General features: G+C 45.2%; 1 protein-coding gene across 6 annotated transcripts in view; it reads left to right on the top strand.

Annotated features, from left to right (window-relative positions):
- The window catches only part of atp2b1a (ATPase plasma membrane Ca2+ transporting 1a), a 50,734-nt gene that overhangs the window by 16,630 nt on the left and 19,698 nt on the right, over positions 1 to 14,406 (top strand). For all 6 annotated transcript variants that reach the window (XM_035424697.1, XM_035424694.1, XM_035424695.1 and 3 more), the window contains exons 3-5: positions 12,121 to 12,318; positions 12,920 to 13,177; positions 13,457 to 13,582. In XM_035424697.1, the coding sequence (XP_035280588.1) occupies positions 12,121 to 12,318; positions 12,920 to 13,177; positions 13,457 to 13,582 (582 nt within the window). The remainder of the gene's footprint in view (positions 1 to 12,120; positions 12,319 to 12,919; positions 13,178 to 13,456; positions 13,583 to 14,406) is intronic.

Below are 14,406 nucleotides of genomic sequence, written 5' to 3'. Positions count from 1 at the left end.
AAATAGCAGTTTTACAAAGTGAGGCTTGGGAGCCAGAGAAGGGAAATTTGAGTGCGATAAAGCTAGCAGAAATCAGCTAAACTGGAATGGAAAAATAGAATGAAGAAATTTCTGATGTATTGCTGATGAAGCAGACAGTTATGTCAACCACTAAAACGCCCAGTGTCGATGGCAAGATTGACAAAAAATAAGCACAGTACGAGCTTTTGATGACCTAACTCTGAATGGTTGTCTGCTTCCAACAGTAGCTGGCCCAGTGTGGCTTGTGACTGACTAAAAGCTGTACAAGCTGGATTGATAACAAGTGTCTATGTCTTTCTTATGGAATAGGTTAGAAAGATCAAGCCTACAGTGGTATGGAATAGCTTGGCTACTGATCATGTAGGCTATTTCCATTGAGAAAAGCTTCACTATTGCTAATGGATCATAGCTGCGATCTGCTTGCAACTACCAAGCAACAGCCTTTTTTTCTGGTGTTATTATTGGCTTGGAACAATTCCTTGGGTCGTTTATTATTTTTTTTTTAGGTTGATATATTTAGAAATTCTTGTTGCTACCTCCATCCATATGCGAGCTCCTTCCGTGTTCATTTAATTTCATTTAAACTCCATTCTGTGCCTTATGTCTGTGCAGCATTAGAAATGTTATATTTGTGCATTTAATATTTTACACTGGTATAGAAACATGAAAAACATGGAATCATTTTTCCTGCCTGGGACAGAAGATAATTCCCATTGCGTGTTGCAGCTCTGGCCGTCGGGCACCTCACTGTAAACCGCTTCATGCAGCAGTCATTTCAACTCTCATTTCCTGTAGGCTGAGACCTGTCACTTTTTCCTACATTTCTTTTTTCCAGGCCGGGACGAAGCTTGTCCGGCTTCCTCTCCGCGTTCCCTCCTCCTGCGCGTGTGTGGCGATGACCGAACGGGGTGGGGGGCGGGGCGGGGTGGGGGGGGGGGGGGGGTCGTGTGAAAAGTGCCCAGTCAGAACCGCCACCGCTGCCACGGCGACCTGCGCGGTCCGAAGCCGGCGCACTTTATTTCCTCTCGGTGGACTCGGCTCTTAATCGCCGGCGTGACCCTCGCTGAACTCTTTGGGGATGGAGATTTCCATTTTGAGCCCAGATTAAAACGCCACCATTACCGCCCCAGCTTCCGTACTGTTACTGCGCATGAACTGCGCACAATACATGTGCATTGTTTAAGGCTGCTGTGTTTGATATTACAGCCCTTTTACCGCGCGTGGTGTGTTTCAGCTGTCCTTCTGTATTTATGGCTTTGAATGGCTGGATAAGTCTATTCTTATTTTAAGCGAATTCCTGCTAGTTGTCAGTTTGGACCAAGTAGGCTAATTGATGTAGCGTGCAGTTTGATTAGCTCTGTGAACAGTAGTGCATGTGGCTGTTAGATCTCCTTTCTGTTTGGTGGCTTGCACGTTTGGCGCTGTCTGCGTTGGAACCGCACTCGTGTTAGCCTGTAATTTCATCCGGCTGAGGTGTTTTACAGTGTGTGAGACAAGACGGTAACGTTCAATCTGCAAGACGAGCATCTCGTTGAAACAAATGGTGAAGAATCATGTTCTACAGTCCGCAGTTCATTCCTTAGGCCCATGGGTATCATATGTCTGGGAATAGGGTTTTTGTTTGTCCAGACTTTTATAACCTGACTGGGAATCTTGCTTCAAGATAACAATTGGCTGACTAACAATGCAATCAATATCATGCAATTCGTTTACAAAGGAGAAATTTGCTCTACAATAAAAAAATTATATTTTTACTATGTCCAGACAATAATAAAAACATTACTAACATACTAACATAACATTACTCCCTGCTTTTAAGTGGGTGCTCATAAGATTAACCTTGACATACTTGGCAATAACTCTGCTTCCTTTCAATTAAAAATTATCAATTTTGTGAGTTGTGAACATCTATGAGAATGGACATGCCAGTGTATCCTCTCTCTAGAGTTTTTATTTTTTACAATGAGAAGAGCTCAGAGGCCTGGGCAGAGGGTAAAAAGGATCAATATAATGGATCATATAATGTATATGTATATTTTGAAACTTAACTTTGCTGATGGCCCTATTTGCCAGTAAGCCTTTAACACCTTTTAGGTCCAAGAAGTACACAAATGTCAGTATTGGTGGCCAGCCAATCACATGCCACCATGCATACCTGCAAGTCTTGGACGGTGACGAGCACTTAAGAAATTCACTATTAGGGTGAGTTTCACTTCCTCTGGAGTTTGTGCAGTGGCCAGACTTGTCATGTACCACTCAATACAGATTTAGACTGTACATTACTTTGTAGCAATGTGCAACAACACATTCCGTTGTATTTTGAGAGTGTGCCTGTGAAATGAGACAGGTCGTGAACGTGTTCACTGCTAGCCTGCTGAAATATTTCCAAAATGCTCATGTGGCTGCTAATGCCATATCTTTGCCATCGCTTAATGACACAGGTTTTGTCCGCCTCTTGTCTGGTGATATCTGGCGGACTGGATTGAATTGTTCTCCGGGCTTGTTTGTCTTTCGGGTACAGTGTTCTGTTTCGTATGTCAGAATTTGAAAATGAAATGTCTGAGATTTTTCTGATCTTGAATCCTTTTTTAAAGAAATGATGCGCTGTGTCTTGTGAGGCCAGACGATTGTTGTGGCCTGTCCTCTATACGTAGCCTTTGTTGCACAATCCAAATGACGCAAATAGCATAAATATTTAATTGGATATTTACAGCTGTATTGAAAAAGTAGCTTTTAACGGTGACATTTCCAACTCCACTCACCCCCTGTCCTGCTGACAGGAGCACCATCTCCTGCTGACGAAGCCCCTGCAGAGGTCCTCATTATCGCTGGACTTTCATACCTTTTTTTTATTGGTTCCAGTTATCGGCACTGGGGACGTATGATTGCAGCAATGAAAAACAGGATGAGTCTGCATTGCGTAATAATAACGTACAGCCTTAGTGTTCAGAGCTTTGCGTGTGGAACCAGTGTTTTCGTCCTGTGCTGTGTGCGTGCTGTGTGCGTGCTGTCGCATGGGACCTGTGCCAACTTGGTGTTCGGTCGTACCTACTCGTATGTACCTGCGTGTGGAATCTTGGCCATTTCTTGAGGCAGTAAGTACATTCACTTGGCCTTTTCCTGACCCCTTTCAGAGAACGGGTCTTGTAAAATGCCACCCCACTGTGGGTTTGGATACCTGGGTGGTGTGGGTGTGGGGGGGGGGGGGGGGGGGATTTCTGCTCTTCATTCTTTTTTCTTTTTTTATAAAATATATACATTTTGTCCACCCTGAGCCTTGAGTGACAAGCAGAAGGCCAGGGCTCCAGGAACACCGCTCTTAATGGCATCTCTTGCACAAAAAAAAAGGTCCCATCAGTGCATTTGCAGTGAATGTCAGGGCCTTCTGTGAGCCCCACGGGGCCCCAGGGGCGGTGGATTTTAAGCTTTCATCAAAACCCTGCATTGTAAATGCTCTTTCAGCTTGGGATAAGATAAGCTCGTACAGGGCGCCATTGTTCCCCCCACCATCCCCCCCCCCCCCCCACAGTCCTGTATTGGCAGCGCGCTGTACGGTTCTGACGTATTATAAATGAGCTAATTCAATTTTGGAGTGAAGTGAAGTGAAGCAGTCATTCAAGATTACATGGGCTTTAAAAACTGAAAGGGATTTCTAATTAGGTGGTAAGTAGGCTATTTCTCAGCTCATAAGCCAATCTTGTGCTAATCTCGAGTGTTTTACAGTGCCTGATATTTCAGCCATTAAGATCAGATTTGTAACTTAAAGGTTGACGTTTGACCTTTTTCGCACTGGTTCTCTTTGTCCCCCCTTCTTCGTCTGATGAAAGGACTTGTAGATATTTGGGATGTATTTTGTCTCCATATAGGCCTAATATGTAAGTAGCACACGTAATTTCATTGGTATTAACAGCACTTGTCTGAAAACATGGTAGTGTTCTCTTTCCAAGTTGCTCATAGTTGTATGTTCTGTATGCTCTAAAACTGTATGTTTACCCAAAAATCTCATTTTAATTTGAACCCCTGTTCACTGACAATATATTTATCTGGGGGGTTGGGGGGGGGGGGGGTGGGGTGGGATTTAGCAAATACACAATAAATCTTTTCTAAACATTGTGTTGGCAAGTTCCCAATTTAAAGACCAAAGACATCGTCGTCATGTTTGTCCCAGAAATGTGCACGCAGTTGTCCTGGGTGTATTACATCACATTGACAACATTAATATTGGGTAGAATGTTACCCAACATGGACAGTAATCTAATTCATTTTTCAGTTTGTTTTTCCCTGACTGCAGTGCAAATTTCTTGAATAGTTTTAGACATTTTTAGACTCGTTACAAATCTTATAACACATTAATATAATTCAGTTTTTTATTAGTTGTAATTGTTAGGTTAACTGAGTGAGAGTTGTAGGTCAAAGGTGTTAATTAATAAAGCTTTGCATTTTTCTACTCCTTATGGGAAACTAGACTGCCTTGCATCATTAACTGGAGGAGGAAGGTCCGGATCTAATTTTGTAGGACACATTTTGATTTGCTGAATTGTACAACCCCTTTTTTGTGCATTACTTCCAGATAAGGTAACTGAGCAATTTTCCAAAAAATCTGTCCTCAAAAACAGTCTCAGAACCTCCATCAGTACATCTCATAGTTTGAGCTGGAATTACAGTAATTAAAATGATTGTACAGGTAAGTTCTCAGCAACAGTCCTATGATGTCTGGTGAAACCGGTCTGGTGATGTCATATAAAATGGCGCAGAGACAGGAGGTGCAATGGCTTTATGCAGGGGTGATGTACAGTCCTGTGGATTTAAGAACATGAGTGCCAGCCCAAACAGTTGGCTTTAACTGTGCTCACATCATCATTCCACATGACTGAATTGTAACTTTAAATAAAATACTGCGTTGGCAGGGTTCTGGTGTATTTGTGGTCACCTTCCTGCGCATGCAGTGACTTTGTGTGTGGGTTTTCCATTCGGGATGTGTGTATGTGTCAGTCTAGGATTCACCTGTTAAGCTGGACCTGAGTGCTATACACACACACACACACACAAGGCTGTGTCTTTATGAGGACCCTTACATAGACAGTCCCAGCCAAGCTGACCCAGGCACACAGGCTGTGATTCTTAAGAGTCAGGCTACTCTCACTAAACCCATACAGCTGACCACAGGAGCAGTGGTAGGCAGTTGGACTCAAAATCGCACCGTATGACATTGATCAGTCATATGTTTTGTTTAAAATGAAATGTAGATTATTTATTAAATTAATTTTTGTTGTGCCGTGATGGAATCATGCCTTTAAAATAAGCAGTTAAGAGAGCAGCCTTTTTGTGTGTTGCATCAATCTTGCATGTACAGGAATAGTATGACTGAGCAATGCATCACTGTTACAGCAGATCATTTTATTCTGCTACGAAGGAAAAGGTGACTCACTTATGCGATGGTAACGGCAGACCTTTTTTCTGCTTTGAAGGGAAAGGTGACTCACTTATTTGAACGCTAATGCTGTTAGTATTTAAGATGCTGGAATGGAGCCCATCAGGATGCGCATATCCTTATAATAGTATAATCGTATTGGGCAGAAAATTGAACGCGGTGCGTTGGGCCTATATGTACTCACGGTTTAGGCTGTTCCTGCTCTGTTTGCCGATGGTGTCCCCTGTCACGCCGGGCCCGGCTTCTTTGCATTTCTTTATGCTTTTTCCGCCAGACTCGGAATTCCCAGTCGCATTTATCAGGGCTCATCGCTGCGTCATCCCCTGTGGGATTTGGGTAAAAATCTGTTTTGTTTGTTAGTTTGCACACACATTCGGAATTACTTGCAGTACGAGATTATTTTATGGTGTCTGTGTTTCCATAGCATGCTTGGGCTGATGGAATTTCAGCTTGCAGCTGCACTGGAAAACGATTGCCTTCCATCACCCGAGTAGAGGCAACATTGATCTTTTCAAGTATTCACTCGTGTTTAGCTTTTAAGTTGAGGCCTTTTGTCTATTAATTGTTTTTTTTTAATTGCGTTATAGCGACAATGGGGAAACTTAGTTTCTGCTGTGAAAATGTATTATGAGGTGAAGCTCAAGAGTGCAGTCGTAGCTCGATTGCATTTTCAAGCATTTCAGACTTTAGGAGTGTTCCACTTATAATGAACATTTGTAATATTGTATCATTCAAAATCAACTGGCTCTGTTCAGTTCTAAGTTGAGTCATTTGTATGAGTGTGTGTCTATTCAAGCTGCCCTATGACAAGGCAACTCTGTAGGTAACATTTGTTGCATTGTGACAATTGGTACACAGCATTGAACACCTTTTAAACATAAACCCTCAGCTTACTTGTTTAAGCATGGAAAGTCGTATGCAGGAATTGAACTGCTTGTAGCCTACTGTTAAAGCAGTACACTGTACGTCTAGGTTTGCGGGTTGGAGTGCTAGCTCGGACGTGAATACTTTGATAGGCTGCTTACAAAACTATTGTAGCACCATTTTATTAAAATTAAAATGACTTGTTATTTAATGAACATAATCCTCAAATGACCAATACCAAACCCCCACTGTGCTGCGCAGCATATGACCTTTGTCACTTTTAGGATTTAAAAAATTATCTCACTTGATTAAAATAGGCTAAATATCATACCATTTGTTCTCTTTAGTTCAGCACGTAGACCTATGGAACAATTACTGTGATTGAACCAGGGTCTTAACATTTCATTTTGATGCGTGAAGAATCAGCAAGGTCAAGTGGAGATGATTGCGCCCTGTGGAATCAGCCTCTTGATTTTCCCGTTGTTTCAGCGATAGCCGAGTCGCGATCAGCTGCCTGTCCAGAGCGGTTAACATGGCGGGAGGCCTCGCCTCTGGGCGGGGAACGCGGATGGAACCCGCCGCACAGGTGTGCCGAAGGGCCCTCCTTACCTGCGTAGTCCCTCTGACCCGCAGCCGCCGAGCCGCAGCCCGATTGGCTCTCTCGGGGACTTAGCGGCCCGCTCCTTATTTTCTGCAGTCTCCTCCTTCCATCCTCTCCACCTGCGCGCGGCCTTGCGCTGCAGCTTCACCGTCCCGAGAGAATAGATGTGACCAGCGGTCGGGCTAGCCCACGGAACGCTGCGTCTCTGGAGCGCAGGACGTTCCAAAATCTGCGTTTTACGCTGATTCACTTGCGTTCTGATTAAAAACAATAAATAAATAAAAAAACACTTTTTGCCGTAATATGCCAACTTGCTATAGTAACATAGTAAATGTCATTCTTAATTTTATTATGACACTTGTAACAGAAACGGGACGAAATAGTGGGATGAAATAAGCTACAAGTAATGTTTTGGCATTATTTGTAACTTATTTTATTACCTGATCAAAACAATTTTTGCTGCATAGGCTCGTATTATTAAAACCCCAGGAGCGATTTGTCTTTTGTTCCTCGTGTCGAGCCAGCTGGCTACAGCGTGACATCTCGTTTTCAACTTTTCATTCAAATTATACAGATTCAGATTCTTTTAAACTCTGTCAGCATGCTGGCTGTGTAAATATTACGATCAATATTCAACACTAATGTCAAACACCAAAAGACAATTCACTGACAGAAACGGGACTAATTATTTTGTTGTGGTTCAAAGTCTGGGTCATTGCCTGTTTTTATCTTTCAAAAATAAATAAAAAGACCTCTGAATATTTACGTTTATAGAACACGGTATTTCTTTTCCACACACACTCTGTATACACTCGGTATGAAAAGGTCTCTATAAAGGTAAAAACGCTTGTCGCTGGGATGGTACCCAATCTGTTCATAAAATTGTACCTCTAGTCAGCAATACATAATTAATTTGTACCTTTTTTGCTTGTAAGAGGTACTTGTTAGTACCCAAGTAGAACATTATTGTACTTTCAGGGTACTTCTGGCAAATTTATTCTCTAAAGAACAAAGATGTGCCTCCACTGTACGTTTCATTTCTCAGGAGTGTATAAAATGCAGAACCCTGCATAACGTGAGCGCAGGTAACTCTGTACATTAGCCCCAGCCCAGACAGCCGATGTCATAAACAGAACGATGCAGTGGAACGTCACTGCAGGGCCGTCTGTAATATCATTTCTTCACAGTGAGTGCTTTGACCTTTGACCTGGCAGCGACAGGATGTTTTTCTTTTGCCCGTTTTTGTTTTTATTATCGCCGCGTGAACACCGTCACCCATTCAGACGTGCTTTTCCTTGACCTTTTATGAACCCAAAGGGGAGGCTTACTGTGTCTTCGTGGTTTTAGAAGAACAAGCATTTCTTGTTTGGGGCAGCTGGGGAGAAGTAGAGCAAAACTATTAGCTTGACAAGTCATAGCCCAGTCTTTTTAAATTAAATCAGTACCGTTAGCAAATTTAACTTGCGCTCAAGTTGCGTGCGACACGCATCCCCACGGCGTCGTGTTTTTTCTTATATAATCTGTTTATTTTCCCTCCGTTAGAAAAGCCGTTCGACAAATTAAATGTGTTTTTTTTCCCTTTCCCGTCAGCGCGTTCATTAGATCTTCCGGGAATCAAAGCAAACAGCGAGACACGACAGCGCGCTGGATAAACCTGCGGCCTTCGCCTCGCAGATAAGAGCTGAATCATCAGTGTCATCTCCATGGGGAGGGAGCAGCAGCTTTAATCTCCCTTACTCTGCACCCCCCAGCCTCTGCCCCCAACATACATTTACTCTGCACCCCCCAGCCTCTGCCCCCAACATACATTTACTCTGCACCCCCCCAGCCTCTGCCCCCAACATACATTTACTCTGCACCCCCCAGCCCCTGCCCCCAACATACATTTACTCTGCACCCCCCAGCCCCTGCCCCCAACATGCATTTACTCTGCACCCCCCCAGCCTCTGCCCCAACATACATTTACTCTGCACCCCCCAGCCTCTGCCCCAACATACATTTACTCTACACCCCCCCAGCCTCTGCCCCCAACACCCAACATACATTTACTCTACACCCCCCAGCCTCTGCCCCCAACATACATTTACTCTGCACCCCCCAGCCCCTGCCCCCAACATACATTTACTCTGCACCCCCCCCCCCCCAGTCTCTGCCCCCAACATACATTTACTCTGCACCCCCCAGTCTCTATCCCCAACATACATTTACTCTGCACCCCCCAGCCTCTGCCCCCAACATACATTTACTCTGCACCCCCCAGCCTCTGCCCCAACATACATTTACTCTGCACCCCCCAGCCTCTGCCCCAACATACATTTACTCTACACCCCCCCAGCCTCTGCCCCCAACATACATTTACTCTACACCCCCCAGCCTCTGCCCCCAACATACATTTACTCTGCACCCCCCCAGCTCTGCCCCCAACATACATTTACTCTACACCCCCCCAGTCTCTATCCCCAACATACATTTACTCTGCACCCCCCCAGTCTCTATCCCCAACATACATTTACTCTACACCCCCCAGCCTCTGCCCCCAACATACATTTACTCTACACCCCCCCAGTCTCTATCCCCAACATACATTTACTCTGCACCCCCCCAGCCTCTGCCCCCAACATACATTTACTCTACACCCCCCAGCCTCTGCCCCCAACATACATTTACTCTGCACCCCCCAGCCTCTGCCCCCAACATACATTTACTCGACACCCCAGCATACCTTATAGCCTGTTTGTCTTCATTTTTGAGATATTTGTGACTAAGCAGGAAGCAGGAAGCAGAAAACCTATATACATTTGTGTATGATTTAGCCTAGGTTTAGCTGCTTCTCTGGGTTTTTATCAAAGTTTTGTCAATTTGTGTATATCTCATTTTAATTACTGTATGCATGTGTCTTTGAAGCAGCCATTCGGTTGCTAAATGAATAATACAGTGTAAAATGTTGAAAAGGTCTCTACAGCACGAGAGAACTTTGAAAGATTCTGTTGAGGAGGGGTTGAATTTGACCCGCAGAATGCAATTTTTGGAAGTCCAGATGGGCTTATTTTTTTTAGAGTGAGTTGGAGTGAGTGTGCTGCTCTGGTTCTTCTGGTGCAGCTGCCCTTGCCAATTTCTCGGCGGGTCTGAGAAAGCACTTGAGGACTCGAATGCCGGAGTCGTGACCCTCCCCTGGCGCTGGGGCGCCGACTGGTTCCAAGCGAAAGGATAATTCTGTTTGTGAGAGACGATGGCAGGGCACTGCTGACCAGGACCTGGCCTCTTATCCTCATTTACTGGCTGCAGAAGCTCCTGCGTGGACACCTGCCTCACTCAATAGCGTTCATAAAGAGCTGCTCTTTCTGCGCTGCTCACATCCCACTGGCTCTCATCCTTAGTGTCACATCCCACTGGCTCTCATCCTTAGTGTCACATCCCACTGGCTCTCATCCTTAGTGTCACATCCCACTGGCTCTCATCCTTAGTGTCACATCCCACTGGCTCTCATCCTTAGTGTCACATCCCACTGGCTCTCATCCTTAGTGTCACATCCCACTTGCTCTCATCCTTAGTGTCACATCCCACTGGCTCTCATCCTTAGTGTCTCTCATCCTTAGTATCCACTCTGCTCACATCCCACAGACTCTGTCTGTACCACCCAGTCAGTAACGGGGAACTAGTGTCTCATCCCTTAACCACTGTGAGGGGGAGGGGGGGGGCACTGGGATTGGGGGGTCTTGGCTGGCGGGGCCCCCCCAGCCTCACGAATGAGCACCTCCCCAGTCCAGACGAGTGCAGTTATCTTGTGCCAGCTAGAGCTGAGGGTCACTCCAGTAAAAGCAGTGGATTGCACTGCAGCATACGCTTCACACAGGCATGCTAGGCTCTGTCCTCACAAACAGACAAGAGGACATTGCAGTAATGAAACATGCGCACTAATATGATCAGGCATTCCATAATTCAGAAAGAACAAAAAAGTAGGAAGCCAGTATTAGGCCTAAATTTGAAGAACAGCATAATGGTATTTATCTGCCGTGCACATTCCCTCTGGCTCAGCTCATTAAAAAAAAAAAGAAAAGAAAAAAATACCCTGTTGATGTGACAGCGCTGTGGCTAAAGCGTACCGTATGTAATGAAAAAAGAGTGCGGTTAATAGCGTTCCGCTGGTGATTTCCCCCGGTGTCTGGTGTGGTGTGCTGACCGGTCCCTTTCATGCAGCCCCCTTGAGTATAACAAGGCGGTGGAAATAGGTTTCCACTCACACCTGGCTGAAGCCGCCACTCGAGTCAGGATAACCGTAGCGTTTGGAGTGAGGGGCCAGTCTCGCTGCTCTTACGCTGAGATAATAATCATTCAATAATTGTTGTTTTTTTGAGAGGACACAGCCGCTCGGGCCGGCAGGACTGTGGGGTAGAGAGAGAGCAGTGTGTGTGTGTGTGTGTGTGTGTGTGTGTGGCAAGAGTTTGATTTTGAAGTGTTTATTACGCTGAAGTGTTTACCGCTCTCGTGGTGTGGTGTCCAGCGCTCGCTTTTGAAACTGAGGGGAACAGCAGGTGCTGGTCACGGTGTTGGGCAAGCCTATTTCTGGGTCTCGGATAACGCCAGGACGACCCACAATGCAGCGTTTTTCTGCGTCCGAGTGGCCTGGCAGAGGCATCGCTGGGGGGGGGGGCGATGGCCACGTGCGCCGCTTCGGGCTTTGTGAGAAGGCCCCGCTAATCCTGTTTTTCCCTGAGCGTTAGCCCCGCCGCCGGCGCTAACACAAACCGCTGGGCCTCTTAGCGTAGCGCAGGCCGGATTTGCATTCACTGGAGCTGCGCCATTGCGTTAGCGCGACAATGACCGCCAGGAATGCCGAATGCCGCTGTACTTCAGAATTAAAACGAGACGTTCAGCTTTTTTTGGGGGAAGCCTGCGCTATGCTAATGCACCTCTTATCCTCTTTTATTAGTATTTGGGTTGTTGTATTTTAAATGCTTTTTCTCCTCTCTAAATGTCTGTTATAGAATAAAGCAGAGTGCATTTTTCTGCTTGGTTGCTTACCTGCTCTTTTTTTTTGCAGTGTGGATTAAGGTTTTATTCACAGAAGTTGATTAATCTCTGTGCAGCTGGGTCTCCTAGTGCAGACCTGAATCTTCAGCGTGTATGCAGAAATGAACTGCAGATACGGTTTTCAAAACGAACAGTAATTCTAACGTGACCTCTTTCTTCTCCTTTCTTCTAGGTTTAAGCGGACAGCCCGTGGACATCAGTAAAAGAAAAGAAACGTTTGGACAGAATTTAATACCTCCGAAAAAGCCAAAAACATTTCTCCAATTAGTGTGGGAAGCGTTGCAGGATGTAACACTAATTATTCTAGAAGTGGCAGCCATAGTTTCGTTAGGCCTTTCTTTTTATAGACCTCCAGATGCGGAGAGAGCACGTAAGCACCTTTTTTGTCTGTGTCTTGCCTTGACTGAGATGCTATTCCTTACCGTTATATCTAATTCCAAGGATATGTGGGCTAAGTTTAGCCTTTTGAATTGTATTTCACTGAATGAGTGTGGTCGGGTCCGATTGAGCTATTGAATTTTAGCAGTCATGCATTGTTAATGTAGATCAATGGAAGTATTCCGCATTACGTATGTGTATTTATTTAGTTTTCCTGCATTTTTGTTCTCTAAAATGTCACTACTTAAAGTCACCTCTTAATCACCACTAAATTGCTACATCTTGACAGATATTTTGATAGAGCACTCATGCTTTGTCATTTAAACTATTACCATTATGATTTTAATTGTAATTACTTGTAATTAATTGGAAACATTTGTATTCATGTCACCTAAGTGAAACCCACACAGTAGAGAGTGCTGTGCCATGTATGTAAGACTCTAGTTGCAGTGGGTGCTGTGTCAGGTGTATACACCACTGGTAAATGGTTGCTGTGTGCTTCAGATCTGTGCCAGACTACAGCGCAGTCAGGGAATGCTGTGTTTGGGTACAGTAAGCCAGGGGCTCTGACGCGCTGCTCTGCTCCGACACAGACTGCGGGAAGGCAGCCGGGAGCGTGGAGGACGAGGGCGAAGCGGAGGCGGGCTGGATCGAGGGCGTGGCCATCCTCCTGTCCGTCATCTGCGTGGTGCTGGTGACGGCCTTCAACGACTGGAGCAAGGAGAAGCAGTTCCGGGGGTTACAGAGCCGGATCGAACAAGAGCAGAAGTTTACTGTGGTCAGGGGGGGCCAGGTCATCCAGATCCCCGTGGCCGAGATAGTCGTCGGGGACATCGCACAAATCAAATACGGTAACTGCTCTCTGACGGCTCTCCGCTCGGCTCGATTCCCATTTCCCTGTCGTTCCCCTTCTTTCAGCTCCCACAACCTGTACTGCTTGGAGACTGTAGATGGTTGTTTATGGTAGTATATACTGTTTAATACATGGTGAAATGCACTGTATAGTTGCATTTTTGAATGCAAATGATTTTTACTGAAATTGAGGTCTGGGGCTGGGAGGAGGTCTACGCGGTGTGTAAAAGTGCGGTTTGCGCATTGATTTGGATATAAGAGTGTGTCTGTTTTTCCAGGTGACCTCCTGCCGACTGACGGTGTGCTCATTCAAGGCAATGATCTCAAAATCGATGAGAGCTCCCTCACGGGGGAGTCCGACCATGTCAAGAAGATGCTGGATAAAGACCCCATGCTGTTATCAGGTATGGGGTTCTCATGGCCTAATACCTGTGTTTACCAAGACACACAAAGAGACTTTGTTTTGTCTCCCTGTAGTTTGTTGTTGCAATGAGATGTGGGAGCTTTAACAGTGTTTGTTTTTAATTCATTGCACTTTACTGTTTCTTGGCGAATCATAAGCCGTTTTGTGTAATGACCTGGAAATCTCAATGGGGCTCGATGAAGGTTCTAGGATGGATGACACTCGCTCTCTGGCTGCTATGCAGTGTTCATGATACTTGATTGGGGTGTCTCTCAGAGAAGTCTGCTGGGAAATTGAGTACCTTTCTTAGCAATAATTGTCATCCACTTAAACATATGTGGCCAGGCAACCTGCTAAGCGGTTTGCTGTCACAGCAACCACTTCACCCGCCTTGTGTTAGTTCAGGAACAGCATGTTGATTGGTGACTAGCTTGGCTGTTCTCACTCTTGCCATGGTAGCCTAACTTGTAAGTTTGGCGAGTTAAGTCGATCTCAGTAATGGTTTTGATAAGTGGCTAAGGAACTAGGAAGGATGGATTTTATTCAGATTTAAAATTATGTAAAAAAGTGTTTATATTTTTACATTATGTAAATAATGTAGACATGAACTAGAAAAAAAGCAACTATTCAACTGTTATGCATGATTGGCGGTAGTGTTGCCCAGGGTAAGGGAGGGTTTACTAAGCAGGGATCCGTGTCTTGTCGCTCTCCAGCGACCCCTGCTGATTGATTAGGTGCCTGCAAGTCCATCTGCGAAGCTGCACATAGTGTCTCGCTTATCTCTCTGCAAGCCCAACTTGTGAGCTGCATTGTGACGAGTGGCGC

The sequence above is a fragment of the Anguilla anguilla genome, chromosome 7, assembly GCF_013347855.1.
Source record: "Anguilla anguilla isolate fAngAng1 chromosome 7, fAngAng1.pri, whole genome shotgun sequence".
NCBI classification, from domain to species: domain Eukaryota; kingdom Metazoa; phylum Chordata; class Actinopteri; order Anguilliformes; family Anguillidae; genus Anguilla; species Anguilla anguilla.
This window is presented reverse-complemented; position numbering and strand designations above follow the sequence as displayed.